This window comes from Typopeltis vanoorti, chromosome 1 (assembly GCF_054136105.1).
Source record: "Typopeltis vanoorti isolate ZY-2024b chromosome 1, IOZ_Tvanoo_1.0, whole genome shotgun sequence".
Taxonomy (NCBI): Eukaryota; Metazoa; Arthropoda; class Arachnida; order Uropygi; family Thelyphonidae; genus Typopeltis; species Typopeltis vanoorti.
Genome location: NC_143549.1, coordinates 24,741,956 through 24,757,545, shown reverse-complemented (window position 1 = coordinate 24,757,545; position 15,590 = coordinate 24,741,956). Strand labels below are relative to the sequence as shown.

The 15,590-nt window shown below is 34.4% G+C and overlaps 1 protein-coding gene across 1 annotated transcript; it reads right to left on the bottom strand.

Annotated features, from left to right (window-relative positions):
* Positions 1-483: 483 nt before the first annotated feature.
* LOC150109841 (uncharacterized) lies at positions 484-15,256 on the bottom strand. Its single transcript, XM_090415352.1, has 8 exons — positions 15,150-15,256; positions 12,770-12,835; positions 8,206-8,279; positions 5,872-6,025; positions 5,631-5,758; positions 4,055-4,237; positions 1,481-1,637; positions 484-773 (listed from the first exon to the last, which is right to left on the bottom strand). Exons 2-8 carry the CDS (start codon positions 12,831-12,833, stop codon positions 544-546), a joined length of 990 nt encoding a protein of 329 aa, XP_090271478.1. The 5' UTR covers positions 12,834-12,835; positions 15,150-15,256; the 3' UTR covers positions 484-543.
* Between the last annotated feature and the right edge of the window lie 334 nt (positions 15,257-15,590).

The following is a 15,590-nucleotide window of genomic DNA, read 5'->3' as shown; positions in this document are numbered from 1 at the left end:
TCAGTTTATATAATGATAATTTGAACCATTTTCTCTAAAAATGGAGATTATTCATGAAATAGATTCCCTCATATTAATCAACTGAAGTGGTGCCGTGAAAGATTTCCATGTTTGCGCATCAGAAGAAGATTTATGAATTGTCTGTCTAATCCTTAGTTCACCTATGGTACTGAAATACACCATAGGTTTGCCATGTTTCGTGGGTGGAATTAAAAAAAAAAAAAAAGCATGCTTAGGATGTTTATACAAATTGTGTAATATCAGCACCGCCATTTTCAATAAAAAGAGAGGTACAGAATTACATTATATACATAATGCATAATACAAACATGTGTTTACGCTTGGTATTATCGAAACGTCCTCCCGAGAAATGGATATCATCATTTTTGAAAGTAGCGTAAGAAACTTAGCCATAAGTTATTCGAGTGCAAATCCCATTCGACGGTTTTGATTTGTGTTGTTTTCATGCAAAGGATGTGAAACTTTTAAATAAACTTTTTGCTGTTTATTTTTCATTACACTAATGCTTTAATATGCAAATGGTCATTTTAATGAGAGTGCTTTCTTAAGCATCTGCTTCATAAAATCTGTGCCCATTTGTGCAAATTGGTCAAACACTTTGCCAAGTATTTTTTCCGTAATAGGAAACATGCGCCTAACTTCGGTGATCACCTGGTTGACTTTCTTGATTATTTTCACCACTTTGAGAACTTTCTCGAGCTGTTCGTTTCCCTTGGCGAGACGTTCAAACATGTCAAATATCATGTCATAACCTAATGAAATAAAATAAAGTACATTGTTAGAAATCATAGACATAACAAATGGATAAATGTTATCATATTTGACCCATTATAATTAGATTCAGCCGCATGATTATTTCAATTGCAAAATGTAAAATTTCCAGAGTACTTCAAATAAACACTGAATCATGCAATAATCAAGCATTTGTCTACCAAATACTTGATACCGTTCATACCGGCTAACTGAATGCGCGGTGCTGCCATCTAGGGTGAGATTCCGCGATTCGATCAATTTCATTTTTTTTTTTAATCTGTAAACTTAATTTTAATGGTTTTGCAGACATGATTATAGCGTTTATAATTTCTTAACCATTAGATAATCTGGACACCAATGCCTGTAGGGAAAGTATTGCCACTTCTCCGAATAATAACTTTGCTATGCAGCATGAACATGTTTACAGGGGAAACACACACACACACACACATACACGCGCGCGCGTGCGTGCGCGAAAAAAACTATGCAATTATTTTAAGATGGTATAAGTTAGCAGTTACTTTGCTATATATACATATTTCCCCAAAACTGAGGTTTCATTAATTACTCAAATATTTAAATTTCTGATTGTCATCATAATGGATGTGGAAGTGTGGAATTGGATTTCTGAGTTCAGTTCATCATAATGTGGGTTTGTATGTGTGTGTGAGTCGGGGGGGGGGGGGGGCGCCTTGGTTTTACTTACCCATTATTTTTTTCTCGGAATGAGTAAGGTCATTCAAGACATCTTTGATGTCTTCCCTGATTTCAGCAATCCAGTCTTTCACCTTATGGATCCCGTCTGGGAGATAACTCTCGATCTTGTGGAGAAGCTCTTGGATAAAGTGAATTAGGTCCAGTACCTGAAAAACCATAAATATTACTTGAATTCAGGGGAGAGAGTTTCATTAAAACAGAACATCACTTAGTTTCATGCTAATAGAATCACACAAAATAGTTTAATGATAACCATGGTGGGGATTTGTCATATTATTAAGTAAAACCATGTTTCTCGATATGCAATACGTTCAGTGTGTATGTGTGGTTAAAAGAACTAATGCAGCTCCCTCTATTCTCTAAGAATTATTTTACAAGACATTTAAAAATAGGATTTCGGGCTGTTGAAGTTTTAGGAAAAATATGATTATTACGCTACTAATCTATCTCAGCTACATAAAAATGCCTAAAGACGATTATTTAAAAGATATTCGTGATCGAAATTCTATCACAAACTTTAATAATAAAATTCGCTCTTGAATTTCATGATTATGTCAATAAAATGGATGACTTTGAGAAAAATTAAATAGAAGTATTAAAACTGTGCGTGATAATAATTAATGTGTAAATAATTTCATTTTAATTTTATAAAGCCTTAACTGAAATATAAGCATTTCTGGTTTCCATATATAGGCGTGAACAGATAAATTTCATTTTTAAAATTATCGTTGATAGAAAATCTCACAGGAAGGATAGTATTTAATATTTAGAACAGCATAGATAGCATTAACACAATAACGGTTATAAGTTATATATTAGGACAAATTTTAAAGAGAGAGAGAGAGAGAGAGAGAGAGTAGATGTAAGCTCATATATTTCTTAGTTGCGGTTTGTACAATTTTGTGAAATTTAGACTTTGCATTTTATACAAATTTTATAATCATTTTCAGGAGACATTTAAGATGCACACAAAAAATTTTCTTGTTGTTTATTTATTTTAATATGTGCATGGCATGTATATCGGAACAATTTGACAAACGTATTCAAAGTAATATTAATAAATTCTTACTTGATGGGTGGAATTTAATTTAATTTGCTAACTAGGATATCTGTCTAAATATATCAAATCATTTTAATTTTGGCTTTAATAGGGCTATTTAATATGGTATAAGTACATAAAATCATTTGTAAACCAGAGTATGCAAGCCAAAAGTCAAAGTTTAATAAAATTTGTTAGAACTTTTCACACATTTATCGGTTTTGTTACCATTAAACAGCATGCATCTCAGTGTAATTTAAGATAGAAATCCAGTCCTATACTTCAAACTATCGATCTTTTTTCTTTGATTATAATCATTTTTATTTACAAAACAATTGCTAAACAAATCACGCCTAAGATAAACACAAAATTGGAATCGTTAATTTTGAACCAAGAACACCTGCTTTGGTTTACATCCAGTAGCTTAACCAGAGATAGGAAAATCGTATATAAAATTTAATCTATTAAAGGTTCAAACCTATAGTAAAGTTATATATCGAGAATTTGTACCTGAAACTGGAGAAACTAAACATAATTTCTTTTTGCCTAATCTAAGCTTCGTGGTAGTTAGGACATGTACAGCTCTTTAAATATATCAGCGTTTTACGTATCATATATTTACATATTGACAGAATGACTGATAGCATTCGATTCCCATAACAGAATACAGCTCGTATAATATTTCTATATACGTAAAAAGAAGAATTTGCGTGTATTGATTCTACAAAACAGAAGAGTAATATAAATAATCGTTTATTTTTCTGTGTAGCGTACAATGCGCAGTTAATAGAAGCAACTGAGTGATCAAGTTCTTTGATTTATGAAAATTTAAATTTCTGTATTTAGTCACTGGAAATGTGATAAACAGAAAAATAGTGTGTAGTATCAAATTAATACGAAAATATTGGTATGTTTACAATATGCTGGTATACGTAAAGGTTTGAACTTTCTATGGTAAAGAAGTTATGTGTAAAATGTTAATAAGATATGCACACATCTGAAAATATGCCATTCTGTTACAATCCTTATTTTTGACATTGTCGTTGTTATTATTTTTTTTTTTTTAGTAAAGTACTACAATTCTAAAGCAGAATTGTAGTACACTAAAGTAGGCCGTAGCGAACAGAATTTCGTAGAAATAAAATTTGTAGACCTCTGGTGGTTCCGTAGGTGTTGGAAGTTTAAAGTCGGCTGATCTACAGAAACAAATCCTGTTAAGAAAGCATTAGCTTATTCAGATAAAAAGGCAGTTCCCCTCCTCCCTCCGGATGGCTACTTTCTGACTAGCTCCTGTAAATTAAGAATGGAAAATTTTTGTTATAACTTGGGAATTTAGCTTCGACTCACATTCAGCCAGTCCTCGCATTTTTCAAAAGTGAAAAGGAAAAAAAATCTGTTGAAAACCCCCGATAATTTCTGTTGTATCTGAGAATGTTCAGTTCTTAAGAACTGTTCTCAGGTGGCCTATTGTTATTTTATAAATGAATGTCTTCTTGGACTTGTTATGCATCTGACTCGTATTACCTTGTTTCGAATGAACTCCTTTAGATCGGCTAATTTGTCTCCAACCACGCTGAATGCAACTACCTCCTGGCTGATTCCTTCCTTCAGACCAAATTCCTCAAGAATCTGATCAGTGAGATCTTTAATGTGTGCTGAAATGTCCAAGGAAATTCTGTTCAGCGTATCATGTAGCTGTGGAACAATCTGAAATGAAAATAACAAACATTGCAATTATTATAATCAACGGATAACTTTATTAATTTTTTTAAATATTAATATATTTATTTAATGATAACCAATTACTAATTAATAAAAAGGATATTTAAAATGATTTCAAATGGAAATTTAAACAATATACTTTAATAAATAAGCTGTCAAAAACTAATGCAATGCCAAAATTCCACAAATTAGAATTCCACTTTCATTTTTCCGCAATAATTAACATCAGTTGAGGTTAAAATTCTAAATACAAGGAAGACAATGCGCCGCCTATTGTGTTGCATCGCAACGTACCAAAAACTTGTCGAGTGGTTCCGAACTAACGGAACTTTGACGTATCTTCTATAATATAATCCTCTGACACGACTCCTTGTGATTCTCACTTTTTTAATAAGCAAAAAATAATAATTTTTAATAAGCAAAAAATCCTACGGGAGGACAGGAATTTTCAGCACATGATGTCTCAGGTGTTGACAAGTTCCTTGGAAATATTGACTCTTGGATATCTTTGCGAAGCATGTTATTTAGATATCTCATATTTTAGATGACTTTTGCAAATTGCATCTAATTGACAACACGACTTTTATGTCCAATTAAGCAAATCTCAAGCTTTCTTGACCTTACCATCCGGCTGTTTTTGATTATTTCTTGCTTTTCAGTTCAACATCCTGAACACTTTTATTTAGTTGGGCTCTTAACGTGTCTTTGTATCAGCATCTCTTCTTGTTGAAAAAAAAAAATGAGGTACCTTTTGAAACGACAAAGTATCTAGTAATGTGTGAGATTCTTTAAGACGATCGATGCCTTTCACAAATGACTCTCTCTCGAAATGACAGCCATAGCAGCTAGACCCGTTCTACTTGCAGATATTCGGAAAACATTTCTTTAAAAAGGAAATTCATTTGGTCAACGATGATATAAACCGTAAATACACGAAACGCATACCCCAAAGCGTTGCTAACAGAAAGGTCCAATGCAACCAAAAATAGCGTTTTTATTTGGTCTATAATAATTGCTCTATAACAAAAAAAAAAAAAAACTCTCCCAAAAATCGAAGACCTGAGGCACCATCTCTCGGTCAAGCTACGAACTATACTGTCGACTATGACATAGTTGGATAGGAGTGATAGACAGTTGAAAAAAATTAAATTAAATTAATCATAAAAAACAAAATTGTCGGATGAAACAAGACAATCCCACCTGATTATAAATAATAGTAGTAATAATAACGTTTAATTGACTTCGATTGCCAAATGATTCAGTTATTTTTTATCCATACATTATGATGTCCAGTCAATAATCAGTATTCTGAAGATTTTAGGTGGTCACGTTTATGCTCTAGAAACGCTCTAATTAAAATTCAGTTTAAGAAACTCACCTTTCTGAGATCTTCAAACAGCTTGTTCACTTTATTCGCCAAGCGGATTAAGCGAAGGGCAGTGCCGATGCTGGTGCCATCGGTTAAGTCGGTTAAGGTGTCCAGAATACCAAAACTAAAAGCTTTTTCTGCGGGAGAAATGAATACAAATTCGCTATATTTTCGTCAGTCACATTCGGTATACTAAACGCAATGTCATCTGATCTCGAAAATGATCTGCAGTTTACAACAGAACTCTTACCTCTAACCTTGTACCAATCTTCAAGTTCTCGGATGATGTCCTTAAGTTCGTCCAGTAACTGATCACACAACTCGCGTAAAGGTTCTGCATCGTCTACGAGGGAATTTTTGACTTGTATCAGCGCTTCTTCGAGTTTATAAGCCAGAGAAAGAACCTGAAAAAAAAAGTGAAATATTGCCTCATGTTGCATATTTTATTTCAAATATGCTTCTATTTGAGATCTCAAATCGCGTGGGAAAAAGTAATGTAAACCGCATTTTACATTTGATATGTACAGTGTTGTTGGAGGAAAACAAAAAGATATTCAGAGAGGTGATGCCTATTTTATGACTGCTGCATAGACACATTTTTCTATCATATTCTACAATACTGGTGGAGAGTAGCGTTATCAATCATACTTTATAATCATTCTCGTTATTTCAATCAATTTCGTCAAGTTCAGAAAATATAATTTCTTGCACGGAACATTGTATCATCCAAAATAAATAAACTAAAATATCTTGTCCAGTAATAGGCCTATGGCCTAGTAGAATACGAACTCTTTCCGGCAGTTTGTTTCCTCTAGGGAAGTATCAAAGAACCTGTCGAGGTGTCCTGGTTTGGCACATTAAAATATAAAATAAAACCAGCCTACTGGAGCACGAAGTCATTGAGATATTAACACACTTCCGTAGCTGTGAGACAGAGCTGTCATAATGAAACATTGTAAAAAAATATTCATTATTACTCCAGAGAATGTTTTTTCAGTCATGAAGGGTGTGCTTTCTGCTCATCCGATCATTAGTTTGTGAGATACAGATAGTTCATAAAATCTCTGTTTTTGTCGTTGCTGTGGAAAAATTTGTCTTAAAAAATACAAAAAAAAGTATCGTCTAGTTGATGACCCCGTCCCCAGCTTGGTTGGCCTGTTGAAAATGTATCCCCTCCAACCAATAAGCTGCGAGTTCGACTCCTACCACGAGCATGGATAAACGTTGTACTAGTCTCAGGAAATCTGTCACGTCTTCTAGCAGGGACTTGACTGTCAAATCCCGATGAGGTAGGAGTGACAGTAGAGTGATAGCAGAGTGACAGAAGAGACAAAGAGACAACAGAGTGACAGAAGAAGAAGAAGAAAAAAAAAGGTTATTCATCTCATTCTACAGGTCAAACCACGAATGACTTCGTTGTTTTTTTTTTTTCACTGAATATGCTGAAAAAAAAAATGATGCAGCCTTGAAAATTATGATTTATAGGAGATTAACTATTAAACGTTAATTTAATAGTTAATCTCCTTTAAATTAAAAGAATGTTGTGTTATTAATTTATAGCTTCATGTCCTATACAGCTGCATTTCACTATCCATCTGAGGACTAAGTAATTCACAGTTAAAAGTCTACGGTAAGTATACAACCATAAAGAAGATGCCTGTCATATTATGAAATAAAGTAGATTTCTGAACATATTCTTATTTGCTTAAAGACTAGAGTAGAATGACTAAGTTTTGTCAGATATCTAAGATTAAGGAATAAAGTCGGTAAGTTTATAAAACTCCTATTAACAAATAATTGCCACTTTAATATATTTTCTTTGTCTCAGTGCTCATCGTCGCTCTATCTGAACACGTGCAGTATGTCAGAAGACTTTGCGTTATCTACTAAGTGTGACGCCATTCGTGTCTAAACTTGAGCCTTAACCAGTGGCGTCAGTCCAATAAATATTTAATGGTGCAAGAGAGATTAAAGTTATCAACGTTGTGGCTCAGTTTTGTTTTATAAAAGAAGTCGGCGATGTTACTAACTAAAGTGATAAAAAATAGAAAAAAAAAAAAAAAAAAGAAAGACACGCAAATATAAAACTGCATAGCTAATAACAACTAATTTAATAATACCGTAACTGTAAAATGGAATTTTAGGCAGCGTAACGTGAAATTAGCCTCAACAATTGGAAGCAATTAATAATACCTGTTATCTGCCTCACCTTCTGTTATTGTGTGCGAGCCATTGGCGAAGGAAGAGAATTCTCTTTTACGACTTATGATAAGCAGTTTATTGTCAAATATAAATAAATAAGCAAATAAAATTTACCAAGTCGATTATGCTTTTGTTTCAAGATTCATATTTCTCTTTAATTTTCATTTTATTATTATTTTCAAAATTATATTTTCGGTTTTTATACATTTTGCAGAGAAGGCATCACTAATTAAAAACAAACCCGAATCACTGATGTGATTAAAAATACAAGAGAATTCTCGGCTGTTTATCCGTGCTTTGACATTAAATTCGCTTCTTTAAACTTAAAAAAAAAAAAATGAATAAATAAAAAATAATAAATATTTCAGAGAGGTATCCTTACCTTAGAAATAATTTTAAAGCCAAATTCCTTCAATGTGTCCACCACGCTATGGAATTCGAAATCGTCTACTTCGACTGCGGAATAAATTCATATTAAATGGACAAACATTTCATCGATAATAAATATATAACAAAAAGTGTAAATTCTCTATATCACTCTATATCATTCAGCTTACTCTTATATCTTTCTTTCTTTCTGTCTTATTATTAGTAGCGGTATCACTGGTTTTATTATTAAAACTGTTATTAATAATAATAATAAATAATAATTTTATTACACTTTCGAGCTCCCCCTTATAGTAAACAATGAAATCGGTTTAATAAATCACGGAAAGAATACTGTTATTATTACTATTATAACGGTGTCCCCCATGGAGTCAGAAGACTCATCGCGGGAGACCCTACATTGACACACTAACCATTATTTACACAACACCTATCATACTTCTTAAATTCATTCACAGACGAAGCATTCACAACCACCTCTGGCAACGCATTCCACACATCATCACCCTCAAAGCAAAAGAAATCTAGTCCTAACACCCTTGCTAACCACTCTCAAAAAATCTCCAGTGAAGACCTTTTCTGCACTATTCAGAAAAAAATCATCCCATTTACATGAAGTTTTTTCGTGTAATTTATAAAAATAAAATAAATAAATAAATAAATAAAACAGTAACACATATCGTCTGCCACAGTTTCTCAGTGGCAAGACTTTCTGAATCTCAAATTTGAATAATATTAAATCAATGTAGCCATTAGTTTTGAAATCTTAATATATTAATAAACTAATTACAAAGGAATAACATACTTACTGTTATTTGGTTATAAAATATGCATCGCATTTAGCCAGTACACACATATTTAAAATGTTAAGCAGACGTGGAACTGTAAAGCCCACAACTATTATTATCCCCCAGGGTACTTAAATTTATTCGTGGTGAAGAGAGGAAATCACAAAATTCACACTTTTATACCTTAACAGTGCTCGTAACTACTATGCGGAGCATCTGTTAAAACGACAAACAGAGAAAATTTTGTTATAAAAATAAAATGGATTCCAAATTCCTGGAAAGATATTGAAACGACCCAAATGAAAAGAAATAAGGTATAATTAGTATGCCATAGTTGTAATACCGAGAAAGAAAAACCACACACACACACACACACACACATATATATATATATATATACATAAATATACATAAATATTAAAATAATATTTATTTTTAAACACTATTTAAATAATAACACTAATATTATTATTCTTATAAAACCTCCATGAAGTCAAAGACTCATCGTGGGAGGTCCACTGTTATACACACAGTTTATCATACTGTGCCTTAAATATATTCACTGTCTCCGCACACATCACACCCTCGGGCAAAACACTCCGATCACCCACTACTCTCCATGCAAAAAACCTGCTCCTCACTCCCTTGGTCACACCCTCCCTATACAGCCTCCAGGAACGACCCCCCCGTTCCCCCGCTATCCCCACCCACTCCGTGCAAAGCCTCTCAGACATTAATCTGGTAATAACCTCTTAACAGCTTATGTCTCAATCATATCCCCCCCCTCCTCCTTCTATCTACCAATTTCTGCAAATTGCATTTTTCAATCTGACTTCATACACTATATACCAGAGACCAGAAACCACCTTAGTCAATCGCCTCTGAACTTTTTCCAACGCAATTTCATCTTTTTGAAAACCAGATGACCAGACCTGGCACAGCAATCCATATGTGGCCTGATCAAAGCCCCGCACAAAGGAACCACAACATCCTCGCCTCCACAAGTCAATGTCCTCTACATCGCTCCCACCATCCGCCGCGTTGTCCACACCATTTTAGTAACATGTCCCCGAAATTTTAGGTCCTTGTTTACAATCACTCCCAGATCTCTCATTTTCTCTACCTCTTCCAAGATATTTGCACCGATTGTGTACTTTACATCCCATCTCTGCTTCCCAAATTTCAAAACCTTACACTTTGCAACATTGTATTGACATCCCCGCTTATTTACCCATTCAGCCAGTGTATTCAAGTCCTCTTGCAAAGCTACAGCATCCACACTACTCCTTTTTTCCCCATGTACCACAGACATACATGGGGGAAAAAGGCCTTTGTTATATGCAGTGTTCCTTATAGTGAACTTTTACAGCATCATATGATTGATGTGTGTCTCTCTATATTAAAACTCCTGATAGCTCTCCCCAACTTTGCATCATCTGCAAACAGCTCCATATCACCATCACCATTCAGACCTCTCCAGATATCATTTACATATAAATTAAACAGCAATGGACCCAAAACAGACCCTTGAGTTACACCACTAGTAACTTTCTTCTTCTGGGATATCGCTCCTCCATAGACAACTCGCTGATGCCTATCAGACAGCCAATCTCCAATCCAGCGAACCAATCTACTGTTCAGTCCCAACCATTCCAATTTAATTACCAGCTTGTCGTGTGGCAATTTATCAAACGCCTTTGCAAAATCTAAATACACCACTGTATATGCAACACCCTTATCCAACGCATTTGTCACTTTATTATAAAAAGTAAGCAGGTTGCTAAAGCATGATCTTCCTTTAGTAAATCCATGTTGGCCGCAAAAGAGTATTTTTCTATAGTCAACCCAATTCTAAATCTTATTCCTAACTAACTTCTCTAATACCTTGACCACAACTCTAGATACACAGACTGGTCTATAATTCAAAGCCTTACTCTTTTGGAACTTGACCCAGTGTGAGACTCATGTTACAAAAATTAATCCACTGTAAAGAATTAACTACAAGATATTAATGTAGTGCGGGATGAGCAAAAGAAAAGAATAAAATCGCATAAACAGTTCAAAAGATGCAGCTAATTTATTAAATGTGGTTATTTGGTCACAGGTGTGATCAAGGGCAACCCTGAAATGAGATTAAGTTATTTGTTATTTATTTAGAATTGCCACGCGGAATAAACAATCCGCGTTGCAGTTCACTATAAATGACTGAGTTACATTTGCAGATGTATTATTTAAGCAATTATCAAAATTTTACTGATGCTTATTTTAATGAAAATAAGGAAACATCACTTCATTGAAAGAGAAAAACATTTAACATTTGATTGACCAGACATACATGGGGGAAAAAAGACATTTGTTATATGCAGTGTTCCTTATAGTGAATTTTTACAGCATGATATGATTGATGTGTGTCTCTCTACATTGAAACTTTCTTGAGGAATGGAAAAGCGGTTTGGAAAAAAAAATAGAAACATCTAAGGCTGGGTGGGTAAAGAGGAGGAATTTGGTTTAGTTTGGTTTGGATTAAGGCAGAAGTGGTAAAAGTTATGAGGTTAGCCAGGAATGAATATTTATCTTAACTGCGTTGTTCTTCTCCTTGAGCCCCAGAAGTGCAGTGAGCATATACATTTCCTTTGGTCGGAAAGATCTGGGTTCGAATTTCATTTATGATCACAAGAAACCTTTATTTGATCTTTTTCGTCTGAAAGTGATCATCGGTGTCATACAGAATGGAGAGTTTTCTCTCTGAAACTCGTGTTTTTTCATTCCTCCAAACAGATAAACCGTCCCATGATCACACATATCTATAGTCATAGAAGACCAGCGAATGATGGTAGCCTGCAATGTTCTTCCCCTTCCCCCTCCCCCCAAAAAAAAGACCAAGAAGTGCTAACTGCTGACTAATGCCTCATCTCGGATCCAGATGCCGATACTGGTATCCTACTACATACCTCCATACGCTAACAACAACAACAACAGTTATCTGATTTCAAAATATGACAGATGCCATTATACACGATTTTTGAAGCTACAAATATAGAAATAAGTGTACCTGGAAATTTGCAAAGCAAACTGAATGTGCTTCAATATTTTTAAAATTAATTTTGTTAATGACATGAAGGGAAGAAGACCGAGAGTGACATTCAAGAACAAGCGTTAAAGTTTGCGTTGAATGTCAATTGCTATGAATTATAATTAATGTGCAGGACGAATAAACACATCCGAGCATATTAAAAAAAAAGAAAAGAAAAATAAAAACGACGACCCAGAGAAAGAAAAGTTTCTGATAAATTAGTTGAGTTCAGAGAGTTTTTTATTTTTTTTATTTACTCCTTCCTGGACAGTGATTATCCATTAACTATTCTTAAATATTCTTTAGCATGCCAATCAAAAGCGAAGCTGTTTTGTCTAGTTCAATGGTTTTCTTAATGTGTACTATAGACATAAAACACCATTGAAATCATAGGACACACAGGCACTCTAATAAAGAAAATATATAACGGATTACGCATTTAAAATAAAGAAATAATATACTGTATATTATTTCTTTATTATTGTGAAGTATCAGTATGAGTGCACACCCACACACCCACACACACACACACACACACACACACACACACACACACACACACACACACACACACACACACACACACACACACACACACACACACACACACACACACACACACACACAATCTGAATTACTCATGTATTTTTGTTTTAAAAAATTCAGTATAAAAATAAACGAGAGCCAAGAGCACTTACACTCCAGTGGGGAAGCAAGAGTCGTTCCCAGAAGAACGCATAATAAAATGGCGACGGACTTCATCTCTGTAGAACATAAAAAAGAATCATATTGGGACATCACATAAACAGAAATCAGTGCATAATAAAAAAAAAAATATTGAAATAACTACTTTAAGAGCAATATTAAATGAAAGTGAATCTGCAACCGTATGCACCTCGCCCAGTTGCGAGCGGTGCATACGGTGACAGATTCACTTTTTTTTGTGGTTAAAGTACTTGAAAAGTTGGTCAATGACCGAAATCAGAGGCGGGTAGATAAGAATATGATACTCTATGAGGGAGTGAGAACTTGGCGTTGTAAAGGATAAGTCGTGCCTTAATGATTTACTCACTTTTTATAATAGAGCGCTGTTGAGGTGGACACTGGAAATGGCTGCACGGTGATACCGATGGATTTTACAAGGTCTATTGACAGATATCCATGGAACTCTGTTACACACTCTCGAACAAACAGGGATGGATATGAGCGCTAGTGATATGGATACGAGGATAACTGATAGCCAGATATCAAAGAATAGAATAGCATATGAAGGAGCCGAATCCAGAAGAAAGTAGGCAGGCACTGTTGCTCTCCTAGCAAAAGTCATGAGACAGACTTCAAATTGCAGGAAAGTTGATGCGACTATCACTGAAATATTATTGCAACTAAAGATCAACAATTAGTTTATTTGGAAGTCATCTCGAGTTTGCTAAACGATGAAGGAAGACAGGAGTTAATTGTGTGTCAGAGGTAGTGATATTCGGATGATTTAATGAAAATGTCGGCAGTGCTCTTTCACAATTAAGCATTCCAAGTTCACAGTTGTACCGAGATGATCAAATGGATGGCCCAAGAAACCCCGAGCCCGAGATACGCTTTAAGAAGTTATTTAGAGAATCTGTTTTTGAAGAGGTAATAGATGGAAGCAATTCCACGAAACGTGGTAATCTGCATGTTAGGGATTTTTACAAAATAGATGCATCTATAACTCCTTCTTTCTTTCTTTTTTTTAACAACAAGAAATAAGCGACATGGGCCAATGACAACACAACTTGAACAGCTGAACAAAGGAAACGCCCAGTGGAGTTATAGATTGGCGAGTGTCATCCCAACATTGAAGTGTAATGGTGGGATTTCTTTTCTAATGAATTAGTACATAGAAATTTCAGTGATGTTCTGGACCGAGTACTTTATTGATTACTACATTATTCATTTCACTGATGTTCTGTGTTGATGTTCAACTTATGAGCGTCCAGCAGTGTGAAAAAAGTTTCTAGTGCTTTCTTTTTTTCTTTTTTTTCCAACCAACACGATAAACGCTCCATGTCACAATGCAATGATTAAAAACATTACTCAATATATTCATTCTATTCGACCGGCTAGTGGATTCCGACAGAATTCTAATTAATCAAATAGTAATCACTGATTAAAACTTTTAACTAGATGTTGCCCTTTTTGGGAAACGGCTCTAGTTACAATGATATACAGTATACATGGATTATGGGTAATGTTTATTCTTGGATAAATTAATTAATTTTAAGTGAGGATTTTAAGAGTAATGCAACACCGAAATCGGCTGAATAAGCCACTCCTCAAATTGGATTAGGAAGAAACGTTTGTATCGGAAGTCCAATAGCGTGATGATGATCCACAAGCTAAAAGTGACGTAACCAAGACGTTTAATTCGAATTCTTATGCGGATTTTATGGAAACACAATAGCAAATCGCAAGGCCTTTCATGTCCAGATTGATGTTTAGTAGTGGAGTGATTTTTCACCTGTTATTAATCACAATTACTGATTCTACTCCTAGAGAATTTAAAGACTTCCTTCGACGTAAGCAGCATGCTAAGATGTTTTGTGCAGTGTCAGAGCTTAAGATCTGTGGAACCATTCTTCTTTCCACTAGAATCTCCAATCATAGGGAATATCTCATGCTGAAGTGGCATTCTTTAGAGTTTGCGATTTAAATGAGACGGAGTTCTTCTCTACCTTTTTTTCATGATCCTCATAGTTTACATGATCCGAACATCGAACGAGATTTTGTTCAAATATGTAGAAAAAAAAAGTACGATATTTAGTGAAGAATCTTCACCTGATCTGGAAAATTCATCATCACTTTCGTTCTCGCGTACTTCAGTTGCTAAATGACAGTTAACACTTATTATTTATACAATACTTCTATACTTATATAACTGATACAAATACATTTACATTTGTATAATTTTAATTATGAATGAGAATGTTTTCTATTGAACTAGTTTCTGTCAATTTTTCAACATGCTAGTAACACGTTGAAAAATTGTTGAAAAAACATATTCTCAATGCAGCAGTTAAGCACAAATGGAAGGTTTCTTACCTTTTGCTCTGTTAACTGATAGAACTGAGATGCGAAGGAAGATGATTGATTTCGACGCCTTTATATCCTTTTCTTGATCTCTCACATCTGTTACTTTTCCATCGGAATCTTTTCTGGTAGCCTGTCCAAGTGATAATTTTACTGATAACCGCTTCTGTTTACTGGCTTTCGGTATTAATGAAAATGTGTGAAGACATCTAAATGTAGTCCGTCGGAATATTATTATTATTATTATTATTATTATTATTATTATTATTATTATTATTATTATTATTATTATTATTATTATTGTTGTTGTTATTATTATTATTCGTGACACCTCCAAGGAGTCCGAAGACTCATCGCGGGAGGACACCCACAACCGTCTCATCTCCATCAACGCCATCTACCGCCCACCTCCACCACTACCACAACTAGTATTTTTTTTTTTTTTTGCAATAT